This window comes from Fonsecaea erecta (assembly GCF_001651985.1).
Source record: "Fonsecaea erecta strain CBS 125763 chromosome Unknown Scaff6, whole genome shotgun sequence".
NCBI classification, from domain to species: Eukaryota; Fungi; Ascomycota; class Eurotiomycetes; order Chaetothyriales; family Herpotrichiellaceae; genus Fonsecaea; species Fonsecaea erecta.
Genome location: NW_017387249.1, coordinates 810,584 through 835,251, shown reverse-complemented (window position 1 = coordinate 835,251; position 24,668 = coordinate 810,584). Strand labels below are relative to the sequence as shown.

At 52.8% G+C, this 24,668-nt stretch overlaps 6 protein-coding genes across 6 annotated transcripts; 2 read left to right on the top strand and 4 right to left on the bottom strand.

Annotated features, from left to right (window-relative positions):
• Positions 1-197: 197 nt before the first annotated feature.
• AYL99_07325 (hypothetical protein) lies at positions 198-6,995 on the bottom strand (the record flags this gene model as incomplete). The annotated part of the gene is made up of 1 exon (XM_018838834.1): positions 198-6,995. One exon carries the CDS (start codon positions 6,993-6,995, stop codon positions 198-200), a length of 6,798 nt encoding a protein of 2,265 aa, XP_018691602.1.
• Positions 6,996-10,220: 3,225 nt separating this feature from the next.
• AYL99_07324 (hypothetical protein) lies at positions 10,221-11,243 on the bottom strand (the record flags this gene model as incomplete). Its single annotated transcript, XM_018838833.1, has 3 exons — positions 10,221-10,906; positions 10,957-11,025; positions 11,075-11,243. The coding sequence occupies 3 exons, from the start codon at positions 11,241-11,243 to the stop codon at positions 10,221-10,223; spliced, it is 924 nt and encodes a 307-aa protein (XP_018691601.1).
• A 287-nt stretch (positions 11,244-11,530) lies between these two features.
• On the top strand, positions 11,531-12,468 carry AYL99_07323 (hypothetical protein; the record flags this gene model as incomplete). Its single annotated transcript, XM_018838832.1, has 2 exons — positions 11,531-11,579; positions 11,633-12,468. The coding sequence occupies 2 exons, from the start codon at positions 11,531-11,533 to the stop codon at positions 12,466-12,468; spliced, it is 885 nt and encodes a 294-aa protein (XP_018691600.1).
• Positions 12,469-13,037: 569 nt separating this feature from the next.
• Positions 13,038-15,092, bottom strand: AYL99_07322 (hypothetical protein; the record flags this gene model as incomplete). The annotated part of the gene is made up of 1 exon (XM_018838831.1): positions 13,038-15,092. One exon carries the CDS (start codon positions 15,090-15,092, stop codon positions 13,038-13,040), a length of 2,055 nt encoding a protein of 684 aa, XP_018691599.1.
• A 526-nt stretch (positions 15,093-15,618) lies between these two features.
• Positions 15,619-17,721, top strand: AYL99_07321 (hypothetical protein; the record flags this gene model as incomplete). The annotated part of the gene is made up of 1 exon (XM_018838830.1): positions 15,619-17,721. The coding sequence occupies one exon, from the start codon at positions 15,619-15,621 to the stop codon at positions 17,719-17,721; it is 2,103 nt and encodes a 700-aa protein (XP_018691598.1).
• Positions 17,722-18,967: 1,246 nt separating this feature from the next.
• On the bottom strand, positions 18,968-22,235 carry AYL99_07320 (hypothetical protein; the record flags this gene model as incomplete). The annotated part of the gene is made up of 6 exons (XM_018838829.1): positions 18,968-18,994; positions 19,077-19,288; positions 19,389-19,650; positions 19,702-20,811; positions 20,870-20,895; positions 21,974-22,235. The coding sequence occupies 6 exons, from the start codon at positions 22,233-22,235 to the stop codon at positions 18,968-18,970; spliced, it is 1,899 nt and encodes a 632-aa protein (XP_018691597.1).
• Between the last annotated feature and the right edge of the window lie 2,433 nt (positions 22,236-24,668).

The window sequence follows — 24,668 nt, the reverse complement described above, 5'->3', positions numbered from 1 at the left end:
AGGCACTGCTTCGGCCTCTGTCTCCACTTCGTCTCTCCTTCGTGCCCTTCCACCCCTCCCACTCTCCTCCTTCCTTTACTACCTCCATCCCTGCCACTGCCCTATCCCTCCGCCTGCCCTCCACCGGGACGTTCGCACAGAGCCCACACCAAACCAACCACCCAACCCGGCCTCCCCCTCACCCCTGCGTGCACCCCCTACTCATTCTCCCAGACCACCATGCCAGGCTCGATGGTGGTCATGGCGGTCAGAAGATGGACATGAACGACCTTCTTCTGACCCGGTCGCCATGACCGACCAATAGCCTGGGCCATGGTGGCCTTCCGCTCCTCCTCGCCCGCCTCAAGAGGCGCCAGAAAGATGACATGGTTGGCGAGCTGGAGGTTCCAACCTGCAGCGTCCGGGCTGTCGACCTTGAGAACAAGGACTCCAGGCTCCTTCAGCCGCTGGAAAGTCTCCACAGCCGCCCGCGCATCAGCGCCTTGGTAACCATCGTGGCAAACAATTTCCGCCGCGCGGCACGCCCTGATGAAAGCGTTCTTCATGCCCTCGAACTGGGCAAAAACCAGGACCGAGTCCCCTTCCTGGGTGGCCTTCATGATGAGGGCCACGGCGAGCCGCATTCTGGCTCCCGTCACCGAGACGGGAGGCCCCGAGGTCGCGTGGAGTTCGAAGCGGTCGACTGGAATGACGTCTCCAGTCAACCCGAACTCACAGCACTCCTCCGAGAGACACTGTTCGCACAGGAGGTGGCCGCATTGGGTTGCGACCGACAGACCTTCCTTGTGTAACGGCATCCCGCCGCATGTCGAACATTCGCCCGGAGGCGAAGTGCTCTCGAAGGAGCGCACGGCGACACCCAGAAAACGCAGTCGACGGAGTCCTCGCAGGAGAATTTCCAGGTGGTTCGACACCCTGGCCATCCGCAAGTCGACTTCTTTCTCGCCGACGGCGGCCACCTTGACCTCATCCAGACTGAATGAGGCCCCGCCAGCCTTTGAAAGAAGACGACTGGGCGCCGAAGGGTTCTCCTGCGAGTAGTCGAGGAGGAGCTTCACAATCTCGACGGCCTCGGTGTCGGCCAAGGTGCCATTGGCGGCGTTCTGCATGAAACTGGCAAAACTTGCTGACGAAGATTCTACCACCGAGTCTTTGAGGAAGGCGAGTTCTTGTAGGACTTGCAAAACTTGTCGAGATCGGCGCAGAACAAACTCTCTTTGTTCGTTGAGTAAACTGGTCAATCTCTGCACCTCGACGTCGATGAGGGTCTCCAAGACGTCCGACTCACTTTGGCCGTTTGATTCGAGCATAATACTTTGGACTTTTTCAAGCATTACACTCGAGCACAACTGAGCTTCGACCGGCCCGCTCGCTTGCTCGACTAAGTTCGTCAGCATATGGACAAATTCGGGTTCTTCCAGATCATCTGTGATGTTCGCTTTCGTGACCTTTTTGTTGAAAGTCCGATCTGGATCCATAGCGAGTTGGCTGACGTCCGAATATGTGATAAGCTCGGAAGGAGTGGGTCGAAATTGGTAGAGGTTTCTTTGTCTTACGAGACCTCGTTTCGAAATCTCGTTTTTTCGAATGAATTTTGACGCAAACTCTTGTGCAAGTCCATATACCTGTCTCTTGTATGCCGGTGAAGCGATGTCTTGATATGAGTGGAATACTTGTGCGTCACTTTTGCCTCTGATCATTTTTGACCGATCTTGTCCAAATTCAAACTTGCCTTCTTTCTCATCGTACGCTGCAATCTGCGTACCCAACAATTTGGCCATTGTATTGACGTTGTCATAATCGTGAATAGGCGGTGTGCCGGAAAGCAGCCATCTTGCAGATGCGTTAAGTTGTAGAAGAGCCAGCAATGTCTGGCCGTGGACATAGGTGAATTCATCCACAATAAGTCTCCGAAATGCGAACATGTGCAGGAGGACCGGAATTTTGCCATTCTTTTCGAAGGCATCCAGTTCCTTGCAGAGGGTTTCATCAACTGCCATCACTGGTTCCTTAGTGGCGGATTTTGCAACGACCTTTTGACGCTGTTTCGAAGGAGCTTGTTTCTTCTCCTGATCCTCACCTTCTGAGACTTCGTCGTGATGGTCATTGGTGTTTGCATCAGTATCTGGCCGGGATTCAGGATTTTTGGATGTGGGTGCATGGCCTGAGCCTTCCTCAGCTGCGACGTTGTCATCCTCATCGCTGATGGCTTCTGCTGCCTTCTTTTTCTTTGCTTCACGATCTGCTTTGGCAATTGCTCTGTTGGCAGCGCGAGATGCAAATCCATGAAATGGCTCGTACCTGGCTTCCGCCGCGGTTCTCGATTTGACTTCAGCCCACTTGCTCCAGAACTGGGCATCGTCCTCTACCATACCTTCAACGCACGAGCCCAGGTTTGACATGGCTACGCTTAGCCACTCTTGGAAAGCCCGACCAGGCTCCCCCGGGAAGCACGGAGAGCAAGCGATCTTACGCAAAAAGTCCAGGTAGCTTTTGTCTTGGAACATGTCCCAAGGAGCCAGGATAAGTCTCGCCGAGCAGATTTCCTCATGAGAATAAGTCTGTAATTTCTTAACAGTGTCGACGACAATATAATATGGGCCTGTAGTCGGGCGCTTGCGACGGCTGCTGTCGAGCTGTTCCCATCTTAAAGTATTAGCGATCTCAGACGCCCATTGCTTGACAATATTTCTGGGTACCAGTATCAATGTAGCGTCAGAGTGGAATTTTGTCAATTGAGAGTCACTGTTGAATGCTGTCGCAGACCGTTGATAGTCTAACTCGACCAAGGCAAGAGAGGTGGTGGTTTTGCCAGCCCCTACATCGTCGGCGATAATGCCACCGCGGACTTGAGGATTCGGCAGGAGAGCTTTTGTTTCAAGTCTCCATCCTACTGCAGGCAGGCAAGACTCGACCAAAGATACTTCGTCCCATTCTGGCGGGTTGTTTTCTTGAGAATACATCCAAGCAAGGGCGCGAGATTGTGTGGGCCACAGTTGGCGCTTTAGACGTAAGTCGATGTCTATTTGTGGATCGACGTGGTCTTGCTCGTTGGACAAAAGCTGCAGAGTGGCAAAGTCTTGCGGAGGTGCAAAGCGGTCATAAGAATCTATCCGCCATTCCAGAGATTTGAGGGTGGGGGTGGGCTGGTCGGGACGCAATAGCTGTGTGATTGCGCGATGTGCCATGGTTTTGACATTTGCCACGACTTTCAGCATGACTCTGTCGTCGATCATTTGCAAGAGTGCCATTGCTGGCTTGGGTCTCATTTTCAGGAGGCGCTCATATTTCGCAGCCTCGAGTGGACTCTCAACGGCGACAATTTTCGGTGGGGTTTTGCCCTTGGTATCTTTCGCAATCCATCTGAGTGAGGGTGCCGAAGGGTAGCAGTCGGTGCACGTAGCAATTTCGAGATCATTAATCGGCTGCCAACCCTTGCTAAGTAGAGGGATATTGGTTGCATGGGACAGAATCCATGCAAACTCGCTCAATGCTTCAGGTTCCCGTTCTAGATCAATGCGAAGGTCTCGGCGATACTGTATTCTCTGGACAGCATTTATATCAAAGCTCAAGTCCAGGAGCAAGATAGTTGACTGACTCTGTGTGCAGTCCTTGGCGAAGTTTGGACTCATTCCTGAAGCCAGACACCACCTACGAATGGTGTTTTCGTCATCTGGTATCTCCATAACCTGCCCTTGACAGGCTGACCATTGACTCACCACCTCACAGTCGATATCCATACCCTTGGCTAATTCGATTGTAGCAACAGGTCTCCAAGAAGCGTCGAGGCTGACAAGGGCCGTGCTGTCGTCTTTCAGATCTCGTCGAGATGGTTGAGTTGAGAACACCACACGATCAAGGTACGGATCACTCAGAGGACCAGATTGCAGAAACAAAAATGTTGGTGCTTCGGAAGACGACGGGGCTACTCTTCGATGCAAAGTGCCGTTGGGAGCGGGACATCCCTGGAGCAGCTTGTATTCTCCAACGACTCCATCAAAAACCGAGCATTGTTCCTGTTGGGGAGCACTCGAAGGACTGACTTGGAGAGTTGAGAAGGCGTTTAGCTGGGCAAACGGCTTGGCTTCGATGCCTAGATTCTGCTCCCATGACTTGACTTGCGCACCTTTGCCAATGATATGAAGCTTGAAATCTTTTGAGTACCCGTTCCAATACTTCCACTCGCCGTCGAAGAGGTTTGCATGAGGCTGCATTCTGGCCACAGGATATCGAAACAAATTTCGTATGGCGCTGTTTGCAGGCTCATCTTCCGGAGCTTTAGCGAATAGCAGCCACTGGGGCGTGGCATCGAGATGGAGTTGCGGCTTGTTTGATTGCTCGTGGGATAGACAAGGATCACACATATAGCGCTTCTGGACGAATTCGAGCTCCAGACGGCAACTCGGGGACTCGTACACAGCCTTCCAAGAGCTCTCAAATCTGATCTCGTGGAATTGGACCCTACTTTGAAGAGCTTCCAAGATTCGATGCCTCGCTGACTTGAAGATTTCACTGTTGAAAAGCTGTGGTTGATCGTCCGGACGTCGATTTTGGATGACGGGAGGGAGCAGTTTAGTCAAATACCTCACAAATGTGTTCGCAACGGGTCGGTCTGCTTGTGGATCCGCCAGGTGGCTCAATTTCTGCTGCCCATGCGTGTCTCTGTTACAGCCCTTGCAGCATGTGTAGTAGCATTCTGGACAAAACAATAGCCCGTGTCTGCTACGTCGATGAAGTCCCTCGCAAAGACACAGCGGTTGGAGATCCACAGCAAGACGGACGATCTCGCCCAAAGACTCTTTATTGTAAGCACCCGACCACGTTTCGACGATGTCTTCCAGATTTTCCTTTTCAATCTCCGTTTCCAAGGTTTTCCCAATGTTCACTTCTCGAGGAGAACCGAGTTGTGGTTTGCTCATTTCCTGGTCGATGTAAGCCGGGAATATGCTGGAATCTTGTCCGGAAGTTTTGTGACATGCAATGATAGCACTTAGTATTGCTGCTCCGATGACTGTGGTCGACATTGCATTTCCAGCCAAGTCTTGAAGCTGCTTTGAAGTGTGCTTTCCTAGGTCCAGTTCTCTGTTTGGGAATCCTTGCAAGGAGAGTATCTCTAGTCCAGATAACGGAGCACCTCGTCGGGTGTCAAACAGGCATCCGCTCGGTGTAATGCATCCAACAATACCCCACTGGCGACGATCTGTGTCCCGGTCGATATTCTGGGAGACGTTGATATTTCTGTGCTTGTATCTCATATCAAAATCTCTTACCGCAACGTTATAGAGCTGATGGATATCAAGAACATCCAGAACTCTCTTGCTTTGACGAAGCGCCCAGCTTTGGTCGGCATAATCATCGAGTTTTGGTTTGGTGTTTCCGCGGCGTTTTGTGAAGGGAGTGCCCACCCCGAGGCCATCGTGCACGCGAGCGGTAATATGCCGCTTTCGACAATTGGTCCAGGCTGTCGAGCCTCCCTTTGATTTGCTGCTGCTGTCATCGCCAGCGTGCTTGGCAAGCTGTAGACCCGGATCGTTATGGCGGAAGATGAAGTCACTATACGAGGATGAAGCGCGGCGTTGAAACCCGGCCATCAGCGTGACCCATTCCTTATGAGCTTTTTCAATGTCGAATCCCATTTCTTCGGCTCGCTCTATGTGTATGCCGAGCAGGTAGCCTCTATTCCGGGTTTGTGGAAGATAGTAATCGGCGGTATCCAGTTTCACGATCACAGATTCGTACCCTTTCTTGCGCCAAAAGCTCTTGATCTCGTTCCACGGAGCGTTCTCGACATTTTCAACGATGAGAATGGTTGGTTTGTACATCTTTGCGTATGCACCGATGCCATCCATAGTCCTTGCGGACTCTCCCTCGCCGCGTTGCCCTTTCCACTCGCCCTTAGCATTGTTCAAAGCGGAGTAGTCGACGCATGATGAACCGGCAATCAAGATATGGACATCGCTGGGAGGTCTGTAGCGTGCTCCGTAGGCCGTGACTGGCAGGTAGTCTTCGTTTTCTGGGTTTTGCGCATGGGGACCGAACTCCGTGACGTCCCGAAAAATTACGGGCGGACTGAAGTTCCTTTCGATGAATGCTTGTTTGAAAGGCTCGATCTCGGCACTCCCAAGCTGCTGATACTTGAATCTACCGCCGTTCCCTTGTGAAGACAAACACTTCCGAACAAGGTCCATAGCGACGAACGGGCTCTCTGTGCCGGAGCACATAGTGAGCACTCTGATGCCGCCATCTCCGAAGGGTGCACATGCATCGAGCAGACCCTCACCAACAGCATGTTGAGTGATAAGGTCGAAAATGCGGTAGATATCCGACAAAGGCGGGACGGTGGCGTCAAGATACTTCCCTCTGCCGGATGAACTCTCCTTCTGCTGAGCATCGGAGTCATCTTCCTTCGCTGCTTGGCTTTGTACGTCTTGTTCTCCGGTTGGCAGAGAATTCACAGCGGCCGGATCACGTGCGAGAGCCTGCACAATAGGATCATCGGGTAATTCTTCGCCATCAGGAATACAGGCGCTTCGAAGCAGTTCAAGTTCGATTTGACCCGGCTTTTGGCTTTCTGTCTTAGGAGTACCTTGCGCCGTTGAATTGTTCGCTGAGTCCAGGGGTGCCAAGTTGAGCTTTTCGTAGACTCGCTTTTTTGAGGTCCGAGATTTGCTTGAAGCGCTGTCGTCGAATTTAATCCCAACCCTGTACGTCTGGGTCTCCGTGCTGTAGTGGATGGTTCTACCGGGAGGCACTTTTAGTCCTTGAGAATGTGGCTTAGCATCTGTCTGTTTTGTGCGTGCTTCTGGTGACTCAGATCTGCTGATAGGAGATCCCTTTGCGGACTGTGCAGGAGCTGGCACGGGCAAATTGTTAGAGACATCATCCTGGTCGATGGCGTTTGGAATGTCCACATTGCTGCTTGGCCGTAAGGTGTCAAGAGCTTGATCTTGGGCATGCTGGCCGATGTTGTTGTCGCGAGAGTTATGAGGATCCATGTTGTTCATGCGCCGCCGCTCTTGCTAATTCTTCCTCTGGCCTATTACTTGGAGCCTAGTCTTGAGGGACTTGCAACACAGTGTCAAATTTTGAAGGGCAAGTGTGCACTTTGGATTGAAACACGTCTGGAAAACCTGCACTGGAGATTCAGCAGTACAGGTCACGCTTGACAGTTTGGCGGGCTTGGAGGTGTGTACGTGAGATGCCTGGTGTTGGAAGACCTATGCAGCAACCACATGTGTTAGTTTGGAGAAAATCAGTTCGGTTCAGAAGCAACTTACAGTCCAGTAGTGCTTGTGGCAGGGTGTGGTAGCTGGGCTACACGAGATGGACCGCTCTGTAAGAACAGGCGAAGGTAGTGAGAGAGTTCTGGGCCAGAGGACTTCACTGTTGCCGAATGTCTTGCTGGCCTCCGTTGCTTGTTGTGCCCTGAGGCAGTGGGGTCTCGTAAAGGTTTTGCCTTGTCAGCAGGAGACTTGGACCGTGAGGCACCGCAATGTAGGAACAAGTGGCCAACGTTCTCGCCCTCAGGGGGGGAAGTCTTTCCAAGATGATGGTCAAGAAGGTTAAGATATCCCAAAGGTAGAGCGTTGATGACGGTGTCGTTTGGATGGTGTCTGAGATGACTGAGTCTGAAGAGATGAAGAGCGAATTTTGGAAAATAAACAGGATCGTGGGTCGTGCTTCGTGCTCTACGCTCCGCCCCGGAGACGCAGTTTGTCGGCCAAGCATCGAGATGATTGCTTTCTCTCGGCGCTGCTGGTGAATAACATGACCTTAGACCGTTTAATCCATCTGGTCTTCAACACAAACACGTCTTTGTGGCGCAAACTCCCCGGCTGAGGTTCTTCTTCTTTTTATCTTGCCAGGCTGCAAAGGGATGAGCATATGCAGGATGTCCCCATAGCTGAGTCAATTCCCTTGCACTCCAGAGCCTTTGTGATAACCATTTCAGTAGGCAGAAAGCACCGTGTCGACGAGAATGGCAACCATGATGTTGTTGAGTTTGCACAAAGGCTGGCCGGCAGCACATGTATGCACCCAAAGCCAACCATCGTTGTCAGCAGTGACAGGAGCAAACAGCCGAATAGGTTGACTTGCTTGTCATCAAGAGGAGACACTTCATCATAACAAGGCCACTGGTCATCAAGAGGCAGGTCCTAGGCGAGGTTGCTTTGTCCCCAGCAGAGAGCCCTTCATGGTGGCCAAGACACCTGTGCAAAGGACTGTGGGTTTGCTCGACATCGAACCCAACCGGGTTCCGCTGACTGCGCCATGCTTGTTGTTGCGACGACCAGCCCCAGTTCAGTCCGAGTCCCAAGAACTAGGGGACCAGGAAGCTTCGCCCGCATTGCAGCACAGTGTGGTGCTGTATGGGAATTCTGTAATTGCTCAACGCCTATCATGCTGCTTGCGGGATGTTGATTGTGGTAGAAGCACCAAAAGCGGACCGAAGCGCGATCGACGGCCTGCACGCCTGATCGAGACTAGAGTGCTGAGGTCACTAGGCTGTCGAAAAGAGAGCTCGACGAAGTCGACGACCTGGTGGTGTTGCTGCAGTTGTTGTTCCTGCGGTGGTGCGGACAGACGTTGTGCTTGATGTGGGTCCCTTGGCAGTGCTGCCGAGAACACCTGCGCCGTCGCCTGGATTTGGGTTGACAATGGACCTGTGAGTGGCATGAGCTGAGGGAACTGACATCCAAGGTATTCTGAGCAGTATGACTTACTGCGGAAGAGTCGTTGAGTCGTTATGTCATACATATATATACATCTCATTTGCCTCGCTACTGGCAGTTTTCCTCGAACGTGGTCGAAGGGAAACTGAGCATCGAGATGTGTGTCGAGATGAGCATCGAGATGAGCATCAAGACCATCGGCTATCGTTGGGATGAGGTCCAGAGATGACCGATGAGAATAGTTGCAGCAGACCAGGTCAAAGAAGCGAGCGCTTCTTCATGTCCTAGGCGACTGTTTTCGAAGGGAGCCTCAGGCAAGCTGGTGTCGAGACAATCGGAGATCGATGCCTGGTATAAGTTTCAGACGTGGTCGACGAGACTGCTTACCGCAGCTCAGGTCAAAGACTGCCTGTGCTCCCTCATGTCTCTCAGGAAAACCAGGCGTCGAGATGGTGGCCGATGGCTGAGAGGAGTTCCAGAGGTGGTCGATGAGAGTGGTGGCTGCACACCAGATCAAAAAAAATGAGCGCCCACCATCTCTCGGGTCAAGCCAGGCTCGACGAGAGATGGTGGGCGTAGGATTGCTAAGTTCTTGACTCAGAACATGGTGATGATGCTGGCAGGGGTTGTGCGGTGCTAGTCAAAAGTGTCGAGCTAAGGGAGGAGCAGTTTCAACGCAAGAAGTCTGAGAAGCGGACTCGAGGGGCAGTCCAAGCCCGAGGAGAACCTGTGAGTCGGTCGCAGCCATGTGTCCTCGTGTGTCCAACTCTTCTATTGGCGACCGTGCGTCGTGGGATGTGGACGGGCCTGCCCTTGGCGTCAGGAGAGAATTCTACATTCTTGCGGTTTGTGGTGCTACTGCAAATCTTCTTCGCATGTCGAACTAGGGCCATGCGCCGAGCTGCTGACGGGTATACAGACTGAATCGATCGGAACGAGCTAGGGTCGAATCTGAGCCGAATCATCAGGACACTCCGCTACAGTGACATTTTGACAGAAGACATACCGCAGGACATGCCGAGACGCGGCTCTTATCGCACTGCGTCCCTTTGCAAGAGCTGGAAGAATAGATGTCATACAAGAGGTGGTAACTTGGGCGAAGTGCTCGAGTCAATCGTGGTCCCTGTTGACAGTGAGGCAAGCAAATCAACCGAAAATCACCAGCACAACTACAATCTCTAGAAGGTCACATTGCACCCGCCGCTGAACGAATCCCCAGGGCGACTCTGCTGATGGACGTCGTCGTGTGCCAATGATTACCAGCGTACCGATGTTGTGGCACTATCGAGGAATGCCAGGCTGTCGCCCTTTATCTACGACAAAGAAAGTGCGAATAAAAGGACGGAAGGTTATATAACTACGAAGCCACTACTTGATTGGGAGCGTCGAAGCCATGGGCATGACTCGAGTATAGAAGATATCAAAAGCGGAAACAGCACGAGTGAAGAATTGTTACATTTGCCCTCAAAAGCTGTTCCTCTGTAATATGCAGAATACAATAAGGGTTGTCGGCGGGAGAGCAGCTTCTCTGGAAGCGCGACCGTCGTCTCATTTCTTCGAAGCAGGCTCCTCTCCGGCATGGACGTTAAGTCCAAGACCCTCTGCATCAAGATAGAGCTTGTTCTTCCCACCAGCTTCTTGTAGAATCTGTGCAATGTTACGAGCGTTCTCGATCTGTCGGAGTTCGACATAACTTCTGCTCTTCTTGATGGCGTCGCCAATCAATTCCGCGGATCTGGCTTCACCCTGTGCTCGGACAACAGTTGCTTGCTTCTCCTGCCTCGCCTTGTCCACCACGAAAGCAGCCCGCTGTGCCTCCTGTTGAGCAACTTGCTTGGCTTCAACCGCGGCAGTGAACTCCGGAGAGAAGGAGAGGTGTGTCAAGGAAACGTCATCCAGCATGATGTTGAACCGCGCTGCTCTCCTCGTGAGGTTGTCCCTGACCAACCTCGCCACATTCTCTCTCTGGGTGATGAGCTGGCTCGCATTGAACTGCGCAACCACACTTTTCAGAACCTCGTTCACAATCGAGGGAAGAACACGCTCGTCATAGTCTGTTCCCAGCGTCCGGTAAATTTGAGGTAGCGCTTCGATGCGAGGCCGCGAGAGCACACGGCAAGTGATGTTGACCATTTGTAAATCTTTTGTTCCCGTCAGGGAGGCAACATTTCGCGGCTTCGCTCGAACGTCGTAGTCGATGGGTGTCTCAAACCAAGGTATTCGGATGTGGGTGCCTGTTCCACGTCAGCGATCCCCCAACGTGGAAGAGCAACTGTTCTCTTACCTTCATTGTAGATTTCCTTCGAAACTCCGGATACTCTGGTGTACTTGATGGCGCGGTGACCACCCTCGACTGGATCTCGTCAGAACACATTCATGCCCACGAATTGCCAAAGAATTACCGTTGAACAGAGAATTTGACAGGACGACACCAGCAACCCCAAGACTGATCAAAGCAAAGATACCTCTACCCGCAGCGCCGCCTCCAGGAAGACCGCCGAAGCCTTGACCACGGCGCTGTTGTAGCGTCCGCTGGATCTGCTGAAAGTGTTCTCTTGGGTCGTAGGACATCTTTGCGCCTTTGTTAGGAACGCAAACTGGTGAGTAGGGTTGTCTCTCAGGGACGGAGCTGGTAGGCAACGTCGATGATGATCCCATCAAAGTCAAGCTTTCCGTTTTCGAACTGCGGAGAAGCATAGAGCTTGGCGCCGCTTTTAACTTGTTGCGCAGACGGAATGCGTGTTATGTACCAGCCACTATACCTCGAGTCACCCATTATTTGCACACCCTTCAACTCCTTTGCTGTCGCTACTGAGAAACTCTCTCGGATACTCTCGATCTGCGTGCAGCAACTGAAAATGGCTCCCGGACAAAGTCGCAGCGTCTTTGTGGGCAATATTCCCTTCAGTGAGTCTTCTACAGTCGTCTTTGGCGCCTTTCAAACGACTAACTCTCTTTAGATCTGAGTGAGGAGAACATTGTCAAGATTCTCAGTCAAGTCGGTACGGTTGTCAAGTTCAGGTTAATGACCAACCCCGACACGGGAAAATCGAAAGGATTCGGCTTTGCAGACTTCCAGGACGCGGACCAGGCGGCCAGCGCAGTTAGGAACTTGAACGATTTCGAGATCGATGGACGTAAGATCCGGGTCGACTGGCCTCACAACAACGAGAAAGATTCTGTCCCGACAAACTACGAGCAGACTGCCGGTCCTGTGGTGGACGGACACCAACAGACTGGGGCCAACGCCCTCCCTCCGCTGCCTCCAGGTACCGATCTTCCCCCCAATCTCAGAGCAACCGATGCCATTTCCCAGACCCTTGCTACACTCCCGCCGCCGCAACTGCTCGATGTCCTCACTCAGATGAAGGGGCTGGCCATCTCAGACCCTACAAGAGCCATCTCGCTCCTCAGGACCGCCCCACAACTCGCCTATGCCATATTCCAGGCCCTAATTTTGATGAATCTCGTGGATCCCAAAGTGCTGGCACAAGTCGTCGAACAAGCGGCGAAACAACCGCAGCCGGCCAGCATCCCTCCACCACAGGCCACTCCTCAGCAATACCCTGGCTTTCCACCGTCCATCGTTCCCGGTCAGATGCCTCCCAGACCTCCTCAGCAATATCCGCCGGCGACGATGCAGCAACAACCACCCCAACAGCCCCCTGCTCAACAACTGTCTGCTCAAGAGATGATTCAACAGGTCCTCGCTATGGATCAAAGGACAATCGATTCATTTTCTCCGACAGAGAGGGCGCAGATCATGCAGATCAGAGCATCGATGGGAGTCAGATGAGCTGAAGAGGGCCTGTTCAGACCAAACTTGGCACACCATCCTTCGCTCCTGACAAACCAAGGGGACGCAATATCCGCTCGTAGTGCGGCAGGCTCATGTGCTCGATGAGAGATGTCTGAACTGGGCATCAAACACGCGCCAAAGCGGTTGGTCTCATGCAGCACCGCAGTAATCAGGCATGTTTACTGAAAGGAAGGGTACATAGCGTTGCGACACGCAAACAGCCCCTAATCAGCAACAGCGCGACCGACCCGCGTCCAAGAACAAAGCAACCTCTTCAGATGGCAGAATTCCGTGCTAGGATGCCGACAAGAGGATTATGTAGCAGCAGAATACTTAGACCTAACGGGGATCAGAAGAGGCTAAAAGTTCCGTATGAACTATGCAATTGCATTGTCTTCAGCGATGTTGCGCGTTGTTCTACAGCGTTCGGACTGGATACTAGGAGGCACCACTTCTTTCCATTCCGACTCCCTTTCACAAGCACCCGTGAATTTGCTTCCCCGTGCCCCGAAACTCTGTTCGCAGTGGTCCTCTCGTCGAGGGAGAAGAAGAGATAGTCCACCCCATCAAGCCATGTTCGTTGCACTCGCAGGACTCGTCCCGATCCCCTCGTCCGTGATTGCGGTCTGCGGGCGAAGTGGACTCCCTTTCCTACTTCCATCGCCGCCGTCTCTCCTCAGCCACCCAGCCCTTCCGGCCTTTCCAGGGGTCTGTATCGGCGACAGCGAGGGCACAGGTGACGGGCTGGGCGACATTGTTGCGACCGGTCGACGTCCATTGACATTTTCACCCGCACTTCTCGGCGGACTCATCACCCATGGCCCATCTCCAGAGGCACTGCGCGCGTTCGCGCTCGGCGGACTCCTCAGACCCGTGCTGCCCTCGTAGAACCCGCTCTGATACTGGTAGTCTTCGCCCCTCCTCTTGACGGGGCTTTCGTCGTACGGATCCCACCCGACCCGTCGCCTCGCATCGGCCCTCAGCGCCTGCCGGTACCTCTCGTCACCTCCTGCGCCCGTCGACGCGCTCTCTTCCAGGAAGAAGGTGAGCAGTTCGTCGGTGATTGAGAGGTGCGACTGCTGTTGGAACTGTTGTAGGGAGGTGAGGCGGAGAAGGAGTTCGAGCAGCGACAAAGACGTCCGGATGGAATTGGCCCACGGGGGGGCAGTAGATTGTGGTGGAGGCTGGGCGGACGGTGTAACGTGCATGTTTGCCATTGCGTCCGTGAGTTGAGGCGGGCAATCGTCCTTGGTACGGGTGTTGTCGGCGGATTCTCCTTCAATGTCGGATTCAGTATCGCTTGGTTCAGATTCGGTGTACACCTCGAATGCGATCCATTCGGGGTCGAGTGACGGTGGAAAGCGCCAGGGATCCTCGATATGGTCTTCGAGATATTGCTCTTCCTGCAGCTTCTCCTGTGCCTCTACTAGGAGGTCTTGGAGTTGCTCCCCGTCTTCACCAGTTTCTGCAATCCCCAGCGGGCCTTCCCTCTCCGCCATCCGTCTTGGTGGGATGGCGTGCAGGTCTCGCTTCAACAATAAGACCGGGTGATTACTCTCCGCGTCAGTGCCAATGTTCAAGACCTTGCTCGTATCCGCATAGAATATCTTAGAAATCTCGTGCACGGGGATGATCTCCCGGATCCCAGCGAGTCTGACATCGTCAAACGGGCCCGGGCGAGCCTGGTCGTCTTCAAAGTCGTGAACACGGTCGTCGTCAAAGTCTTCAATGATCACCATTTGGTAGGCGTATTCATCCGCTCGCGCATCTGCGCGGATGCTTGGTGCCGAGCCAGGCAAGCCAGTGTCTGTGTTTGGCACTGCTGAGAAGGTGGAGATTTCGGCGGAAGGAATGGCATCAGATCCAGATCCGGTCCCAAGCACGACGTCGAGGGGAATACGTCGGAGCTTGACTTTTGCTTTATGAAGGACCTCCTTCCAAGTTGTTTCTCGGATTTCTTCCTCATTCTGGGGTCGATCATGGCCAGCAAAGAGCATGTAAACAGTCAGAGTGAAGGTTGGGCCGATTTGCACAGCCTGACTTGGTGAGAGGGAATACTGAGTATCGCCTGCCGTGAGGAAAGTGCTGGCTTGTAGCAGTCGTGAGGGGGAGACAGATTGAGGTAGTGATGTTGACAGGCTTGCACCTGAAGTAGTGATGGCGAGATTGATCAAAGGAACGGCATCTTCAATCCTCTCGAGCAGTTTTTTGATGTCCTTGACGATCAAGGTCAACTCTGCCTCGTTCTGAACTCTCGCCTGGCTGCTGAGTTTGCTGGTCTTCCTGAAAGCTTGCTCAGAAGCATCCGCCGCTTTGGCGAGTCGTTGTCCTAGAGACTGTATCTCCAGACGCAGCTCCTTGGTAAGGGCCACAGCAGATTCCAGAGACGTGTTTCCTCGCGCTGCAATCAGCTCAATCATGTCGATTGCTGGAGAGACTATGCGTATTTTATGCTGCAGTCGTTGTTGCAACGCGTACAACTCATCTCGGACGTTGCTTTTGGGTGTGTTGTTGAGTAGTTTGGCTGATTGCCTGATGGCGTAGGATGCCGTGATGGTGACTCCGGAACGGATGGCATAGTTCATAGCCTGCTGGGTCACTTTCCCCAGGAAGATGTCCATTTTTCGCAGAGTCAAGAACAAAAGGGTCCCGCCAAACGCCAATTTGCTGGGGATAAAGGACAGAGGACAGTGTCAAGCAGAACGAAAGGGAAGCACAACACCTAACGGACAGGACGGTTGGCCGTGGCACGTTCTTTCTGCCTACTGTAGGAAACGTGACACAAGCAGAAAGCACTCAGTTTGGTGCACGAGATCCTCTCAGAGCAAATTGCATATTGTACATACCTAATTCTCCTTACGGCTTGATAATTAGAAAATCAATCATTGTTGTTTTTGAACCTGTGCGACGCGAGACTGACTACAGTCTCGCCGCCGATGAAATCATTGCAGCCCAGCGATTGCCAAGGAAATTTCTGTCCCCAAAAACTGCCCCTCCAAGTGTGAACGCAGTCCGCAGTCTGTTTCTCCAGGTCCAGTCCTTGATCTCGACTTGTTTCTGACCCACTGCCTGCAATATTACGCTCCTTCTCTTCTCCAGAAGCGCTTTTCCGAACCCTTTCAGTCGTATCGTGAGGCACTTTCGAAAATGTCGGGCAATTTTGATTCCTGGGAAGACGCTGCGGCGCAGGAGGAAGACCTTTCAAAGAGGACACAGAATATGAGCATGAATGCCAACACTTTCAGGCCTGGAGCCGCATCTTTTCAGCCTGGTGCTGCTACCTTCCAACCGGGACTGCCATACCAACAGAATGGCATTCAAAACTACGGATACGGACAACAGCAGGGCTACAACCAATACCCTCAATATGGCCAGCAATACAACCAGTATCCTCAATATCAACAACAGCAGCCCCAGCAGCAGCAGCAGCAAAGCTACAACCAGGGCTATAACAGCGGCCAGTTTGCCGCTTACAATCAGACACCTGGCGGCTTTCAGCCCCGACAAGGCGCTCCCATAAGCATTGCGAAGAGATCAGACACCCAGCCTGCGTCTGCCCCAGTACCCCAACAGGCACCCGCTCCAGCAACCAAGGCTCAAGCGACCCCTGATGCTCCTGCACCCAAACCACAACCAGCTGCTGCGGCTCCTCCGAAAGCAAAGGTCCTATCGATCGGTGTCCCAACCTCAGCGTCCGCTTCCCCTAAGAAACCCGCCTCCCCCACCACCAAGGACGAACCGACCTCTTCAAAAGCTGAAGCCGGATCCAAAGTTACTGCGGCAAAAGCCGTCGAGAAAACCGGTGAAAAAGTGAGCGGGAAGACATCTCCTGCCCCGTCATCAGGGAAGTCTTCCCCAACACCAGCAGATGCCAAAAAGCAACGAAATGCCGATGAAGTCGCACAGTCGCAAACGGCCGACGTGGACGCATCGGTCTTGCAGGAGATGTATGGGAAGGAACACGTCAACATCATTTTCATTGGCCACGTCGATGCTGGGAAATCCACACTCGGTGGGCAGGTGCTCATTCAGACAGGCATGGTTGATGAGCGTACGCTGGAGAAGTATAAGCGGGACGCCAAAGATGCAGGGCGAGAAACCTGGTACATTTCGTGGGTATTGGACTTGAACAAAGAAGAAAGAGCCAAGGGAAAGACGGTCGAAGTTGGCCGAGGCTTCTTCGAAACCGAGAAACGAAGATACACCATCCTCGATGCCCCGGGTCACAAAACGTACGTGCCAAACATGTTGAGTGGTGCGGCTCAGGCAGATGTGGCAATTCTGGTTATCTCTGCTCGAAAGGGAGAATTCGAAACGGGGTTCGAAAAGGGTGGACAGACACAAGAGCACGCCATGCTGATCAAGACCACCGGCGCCAAAGAGCTGGTCGTGGTAGTGAACAAGATGGACGATCCTACGGTGGAATGGTCTAAGGAGCGATACGACGAGATCGTCGGCAAACTTAAACCATATCTAAAAAAGCGAATCGGCTTGGATTCTACCTTCATGCCCATCTCGGCACAAACGGGGATCAACGTCAAAGACCGAATTCCTTCCAGCGTCGCAAATTGGTATACGGGCCCCTCCCTCCTGGAATTCTTGGACGGCATGGCCAAAATCCAGCGCAACATCAATGCGCCCTTCATGATGCCCATCGGCGCCAAATACAGAGACATGGGCACCATGATCGAAGGTCGTATTGAAGCCGGCGTGGTTCAGAAAAGCTCCACTTTGATCATGATGCCGAACCGCGAGGAAGTTGGCATTGCAGCCCTCTATGGCGAGACGGAAGATGAAGTTCCTTTCGCCACATGCGGTGACCAAGTGCGCATGCGCTTACGAGGCATCGAGGAAGAAGACATCCAGCCGGGCTTCGTGCTCTGCTCGCCGAAGCGTCTCGTCCACTGCGTCCGGGAGTTTGAGGCACAGATCAACATTGTGGAACTGAAATCCATCCTTTCTGCCGGCTTCAACTGCGTCATCCACGTGCATGCCGCAACGGAAGAAGTCACCTTTGCAGCGCTGCTCCACAAACTCGAACCAAAGACAGGACGCAAGAGCAAGAAACCGCCTCCATTCGCTGCGAAGGGCCAGAACATCATTGCGAGATTGCAGGTTACAAGCGGTGCAGGCAAGATTTGCGTGGAGAGGTTCGAGGACTATCCACAACTGGGACGGTTCACACTGAGAGACCAAGGGCAGACGATTGCGGTGGGCAAGATCACCAAGTTGATTTTTGATGATGACTGAACGGGTACACCCTCTGGAGGAGGTGTTTAGTCGTCCTTTCTTCGTGCACAGCAGGCAGCTAGGGATAGAACAATGCTGCATCCAGCACGCGGACGCAAGGAAACGCCACGGCGGTCAAGAAGAACCAAACATGCCCTGAACGTCAAGACGGAAGCTAAAACGAACAGCGCATGGCGGGATAGCTAGAAGTGGTTTGCATCACACCGGTCCAAGAGCTGTTCAGGCAGGTGGGATGGCGGATTCAGTCCCGTTGAGATGTGGGCGAGGTATATACCTGGATAGGGAGGTAGGGAGGTAGGTAAGTAGGTAGATGGCAGGTAGATGGATGGGTTCTTACTCCGACTACAATTCTTCCTCCCACCCTACTCTTATGTGCGCGAGCAGGGCAGAAGTAAAAGACGATATGAGATTCCTTCCCCATGCTCTTCCCTACGACTCAAAAGGAGAGTTAAATACCAATCAATCAATCATTCATTCCACTAGTATAAGGTATTCATTGACTTAATGACCGATTGATTGATTGATCAATTGATTGTATTGATATATAACAACAACAAGAAGAACAAGAACAAGAACAATGAAGCACCCAGGTGGGAATTCCCCTTTTTTTTTGGCGGGTCGGGTTCTAAAGTACAGTTCGGGAAGGGACCGAAACCAACGTGAAGAAGAGGGATGCGAGGTGATCTGATCTGAACCGGTCTGATATAGCCTGATCAGACCGACCAACCGACCGATTGATTGCTTGGGAACCCGAAGTCGATCCAATGGCTCATGCGTCGGTAGACCCTGTCAGTGTTCCTGACGACGACGGCGTTGCCGCTCCCTTTTTTTTCCCCTCCACCATTTGCCCCAGTTCCAGCGTGCGTGTGAATCAGTGTTCCAAAGACAAAAAAGAACATCCTCCACCGGGGTCCCGGTTACCCACCCCTGTTGGACACAAAGCCAATGCCGACCGACCAACCAACCGACCGACCAATCCGCCGTCCGCTGGGGATTCCTCCAGCGCAGCCGGACGAGGAGGCCCAGAACACTTCAAGGAGAATTCCCACAATGGCAATATTAGCAACGGCATCTCAGGGTCGGTTGCCTGTTCATCAACCCCTGAACTGTCCCAATGACTCTGTGAAGACAGGAAGGGTTGAATGTGCCCGGCCGCAGAAGCTACCGATCGAGGTAGAAGGTTGCAGACGAATACGTCGAGCTGTTCCCTTGTGGTTCTCTCATGTTGGTTCGGTCCATGGCATGATCACCAAGCATTGACATCGAAACTCGCCTGCAAAGTCACAGTCAGTCAGTACTGGTTGGTGCGCCTTGGAAGATAGCAGAACACAAATTGCACGGTGAGCGACACATACCTCGTCGAAATACGTAGTTACAACAGTCCTGTCAGCAAACTTGCGTCCGGCAAGTGCTTGTAGGGCCTTCTTCGCAGACTCGGGTTCCTCGTACTTGATAAAGATCTTGCCCACGCCGGCCGATTGCCGACTGCCCATAGACGGGCGCGGAATCTTCATAGCCAGGATCTTGCCGTACTTCTGGCATTCTTCCATTACATCTTCGCAGATTTCTATCACGCCGGAAAGGCTTGGTTAGCGCTCAACACCTTAAGAACATAGGGGAGAAGCCAAGTAACAAAGGGGTATGCTGCTGTGTCCTGATTTTCTCACCTTCATAATCATCATTATCGATAAGTTCTTCGGGCGTCACCATATTCAACAGCTGGAGGACCCGTCCGTCCTCCAAGTTTTCAGCAGTGGTTCCGGCAAACATGGACATGGCGTTAACGCCCATCTCAAGCCCGGCAGCTTGTGTGTATCCAATACTGGCACGGGTGACTTTTATGGCGTTTCCGGCTAGGTCCATGCCGTTGAGGCCCTCAATTGCCACGGCAGCGACAGATGGGTCTGAATATTCACAGAAAGCGATGCCCTGGGTATCGGTTAAGAAGTAGTATCGAGAGCCAGGGCCAGTGTAACTTACTCTTGATTCCTGCGCATCGGCGTCCCGCACGAGAACAAAGGCTCTCAGTTCTCCGAATGCTTTTAGCAACTCAACTACTTGGTCGTCCGTCAAAAATGGCGGCAGATTGGTGATGGCTAGTTTATTCGCAGTGTCGGGGACCTCCGTTGATATCTCGCCATCTGTGTATGCATCTGCGTCCGCAGATGGGACGATATAATCCTTGGGTCGTCGAATCTCCAGGCCCTTGGGAGCCGCTGTCCCATTGCCGTTCAGCTCTGAGTGGTGCTCTTCCATTGTGATTCCATCCAAAGCCAGCGCCACTGTCGCATCGGAAGGGTTTTTAAACTCCACCAGCGCGAAGCTCCTGTCTTCAGAAATATTTGCTTGTGTACATGGATCATTGCCCTTGATGACATTCAGACCATTCAGCTGAAGGTTGAAGAAGGCCACCAGGCTTTCCTCGGTGACGGACGCCGGGAGATTGTGGACGAACAATCGCCTTGACTGGCGCGCATTGGAAGGTCGTAACGCCGTCGCATTCGCGCTGCCAGCGGGTTGATTCATGAAGGCTTGTAGCCGGCTCGGGTCCATCTGCTGTTGGCGAGGGGCGCCTGGCAGTGGGAACATGCCCGACATCTTTGCTTGCTCGGCGGTGACATTCTCGTAGCCAGGCGGTTTAATATCCCACTGCGTCATCCGCCTCTTGCGCTCCAATATTGGCACGACATCTGTAAGGTCGGGAGTGGGCTCCCTCTTTTTGGGAGGAGGGCTGTTCTTGCGGCCTCGGGCTTGAGCAGCGAACTCATCGCGGTCTTCTCGTCCGGTGCGATCGCGGTCGCGATTGCCTCCCCTGCGATCATCAAACAAGTCGCGGTCCCTCCTGGGTGGCCTGTCGTCGTCCCGGCGTCTCGGGCCTCTGTCTCTGTCCCAATCCCGATCTTCTCGTCTCGAGCCATGTCGGTCCTCCCTTTCGCGCGCTCGGTAGTCTCGACTCGAGGAATAAGAGTCTGCTTCAAATTCGCGTCGCGATGAACGGTGATGCGGAGACCTCGAACGTCGCCGCTCGCCGCGATCCCGATTCCTTTCCCGGTCGCGGTCTCTGCGTTCGTCTCGGTCGTACCGTGAACCCTGATGCCCAAAGTCAGTGAATACCACTACGGCATCGCAAGGGGCCAGGATAACGTACGTGGTGCTCCCTAGAGCGGCCGGTATCTGAAGAGGTCAGCAACTGTCAAATGCAGAGGACAAGAGGGCTAAGGCACCTCTCGAGGAGTAATTGTCCCCGTTCATGGTCGCGAGGGAAGATGGGAGTAATGGCTTGAATCTACCGCTGCGCAGCCAAGTTGCAGAAGACTGCTGGATCAGTGGGGACTAGAGATGGTCAGGCAGTGATTCAGGTCTTGTAATTGTCAACGAGACACTGGATGTAGAGATTCAATCGTCGCAGGACAGAAAAGACGCAGCTGCACAAGGCCTCGCTTCACAGTTCGGAAAACCTGCAACTTTTTCGACGCTGCATTTGTCTTGGCGGGTCACGGATACTGACATAATTAGCGTGGCCCAGTTACTGGAAAGGGTCATATAAGCGTTAAGGGGCTGGGCAAAGCTAGGCTCGAAATGGAGTCTGAGTAGTGCCGCTTTTAATAAGAGTTCCTCCACAAATGCTACAGGGACGAATATAGTGGAAGAGATCACGAGAAAACGAGGCAGGCTAAGGGCAGAAGGGCTTGAATATAGTTACCGCGAGCAGTGCAATCAGGAACGCGGCATCGGCCATTGTCATTCTACATTGCACCTTGCTTGCATCCCTAGTTTTGGCGGGACGGGGTGACCATCAGACAGCAGTATTCCCCTCAGAAAGCCGGTGTGAGAGGTCAGTAACAGACACATCACCTGATTAGACCGTGTAAGAACACCTGTGGCCATCAAAGGCCACTGGTCTACTTTAGAAGACACCAAGGGGACAATGAATTTGTTGCAGAAAACCCCTGCATGAAAGTTGGCAGGCCGGTAAACAACAGCAGCAGCATGATTGATTGCTTGCATCCTATACAAGCCCATACGCCAGAGAACATGTTTCCCAGCGGTTTGAAAACCACCTCCGACCGCCTTAAGCTGAAGGACCGTTCTGGTTCCTACATGCCCCGAGCCGGGTTTGCATCCATAAACACACGTGGTATCCTCAATGTTTTATCAGCGTCCTTCCCGTCTCCATAGGAATGAATCTCAGACGAAGCAAGGCTCTCATTCGGGAGCCAGTCTTAGTATGGCGTTGTCGATGGGTTGTGACCGCCTCGTCTGATCTGTTCTCTGGCGATGGCAATGTGTTCTTCGAGGGTCTTCTTCCGAGGCAAGCCGTCCTCCCCAAGCTGCACCTGGCCCATATCGGAATGAATTCCCTCCCGTTCTGCCCGTTCGGAATCCATGATGTTCATGTCCTGTTCGACGCCCTTCTTGTAGTGGCGTGGGAACCACCACCAGATGAAGAGGAACATGGCCACACACAACGAGGCCAGCACCGCTACGGGTACAACAACCGAGTTGTTCACCATGGTTTTGTTCTTTGCTCGGAAGCTGAAGATTCGAGGAGGGCTCAGGAGGGGGATCTCCTCTGGACAAGGAGCCGTTCAGTGTGGTTTTTGGGCGCCTAGGTGATGATTGGAGCAACGATAGGGAGTGCTCAGCGCCACAAAGATGGGTTACAAGTATGAGGTGTTGAGTATAAGAAACGTACGCTCTTAAGCAACAACAAGCTTTTTTAGAAAATGAGGCGGGCTTTTCTTCGCACAGACCCCGCGAGGAATGGCGAACTTATACCCCTTCGTTCAAGAATGCGAAAAGGGAGGGAGATCCGGGGCACCATCACACCAACACCTATCAGGGTCACTCACGCATGCATGGAGTGTGGGAGTAGGAGGGGGGCTGGAACCCTGGCGCCTTGGTATGTGACCAGTCGACGTTATTTCCATGACAAGGCACGCAAGGACAGCATTTCTGGTGGTGGTGGTAGGCGTTGCATCTGGGCGAAAGAGGATGGGCTGAATTTCGAGAAATACGACGCTGGTGACGCTGAGGGGACGCCCCCAGCGTCCGCAATTGGTGGGCGCAATTGGGGGATGGGGCGATGGGCACGAGGACGGGCCACCCAGGCTCCATAAAGGGCAGAGCTTGCGTCTGATGTTCCACTGAATGGTCCCTACCTTGGTTATGTACCAGCAGGGCCTAAGGTATGGTGGTTGGCTTTATAAGAGCACATCCGTCGTGGCAACAAGTCCTCTAGACACTGTGGGTGAATGAAGCAGACGAAACGGAACCAGGAAGTATATACAATATACTATACCTACTTACACACAGTGCAGGAGTATGGATAGGCCCACCCGAACAACAGCCCTCCAACCCACCAGATAGTTCTTTAGTTAGATCCAGCATTATTACAACTAATAATAATAATGTTACTGCATTAACTAGGTCCAGTAGCCCATCACCTCATCAATGTTCAAGGCACCTTCGTTGGCTGTCAAAATTCCCTGCAATCCCGAGTTTCCGCGCCCCCTTCGCATCCCTCCAACATGGATAAGTATAGCCTGGCAACCCCCCTAGCTCTGTACAGAGTAGTACGAATACGAGGAGTCTGGAGTAACCACACTCTCCATTGTCCCTTCCGGATGACATTTTGCGGGATCCCCGCCGCTCAGCAGGCCCAACTAATCAATAGCTTTGTATTGAGCGTGACTGAGTCTTATGCATCCAGGGATAACTAGTCGAACTGGGATAAAGGTCCGTCGCGTCGCCCAAGGACTGGAGGTCCAGGTGTCCAATGATGCCAAAATCTGCACGTCGTTGCATTGCTCATTATTTATTATCACTGTACCCTTGAGGCAGCAATGTATATACACCTACCCTGACATATGGATGTCTCAAAGGAGCTGTTCACTAAACGCCATGGGCTGATCAAGGAAGGCAAAACCGGGGGTTGCGGGGGGCGGTATGCCTCAAAGATTTGGGTAAAACCCTTCCATCTCCATGTTCCCGCTTGCACAGGCATCTCAGCCGCAAGGAAGCCATTCCGTCTTGTTTGTTTCGACAGAACACAGATTCCATGTGCCGCAGAGTCCGCTTCCGCTTTACAACGCCGCAGATCAAATAGACGGGACAGCGCAGACCAGCAGCGGAGTTGGTTGAGGAAGGAATTCCACCACCGCTGCCTCTGCAGGAACCAGATTCAGAGCAACCGGACGTTGAGTTTGATGGCAATGCCTTCCCTGTCGGTGAGACCCAATCCTATCGTTGAGATTGTGATCAATTTCTGTCTAAAAAGAACGCTAGAGAAGGACTGCCGAGCAATGGGCGAATAAAACGACCTTCTTCCACAAGATTGCTGTCTTAGAGACCGTAAAATAAAGACGTAGCATTATCAGCTGGAAAGGGTTATGTTTCAATTCCGATGGTACCGTTGTAAGGATAGTTCGTTGACGACTCGGAGGCAGTGGCAACACCGAGGGTCAGGTCCTTGATCGTGAGTCTTTAAAGAGTCCCTTTGTCTCGATATCTGAAAGCCAATTGTCCTGAATAGTTAGTTTCGTCGCTATAGCACGACCTCAGAAGTCGAAGGACTGAAATACCTCGATCGTAGGGCCGCGGGTAAGCAATGGCTCGAAGAAGGCGGCTGTATCCAACGCTGTTTGTATACCCAAAAGTGATGTTTGGGATACCCCTATGCCGGAACTGAAACAGATAGGAGACGAAAGATGAGCAGAAAAAATGAAGCCTGATGCAAGGTGGCGGCTTCTAAGCTGCCTTGCTCGTCGATATGTTAGTACTTGCATCATATCCGCCCTGGTCTGAATGGAGCGGCGCCGGCGTATCAGATTCGGAACAGGCGCGAACCGATAAATCGCGGCGCATGCTCCGTCTCGAAATTGTCCTTCGAACTCTATAACCTCCAAGAGGCATCGGACAGAGTTTTCATCGAAGAAAAAGTTTGG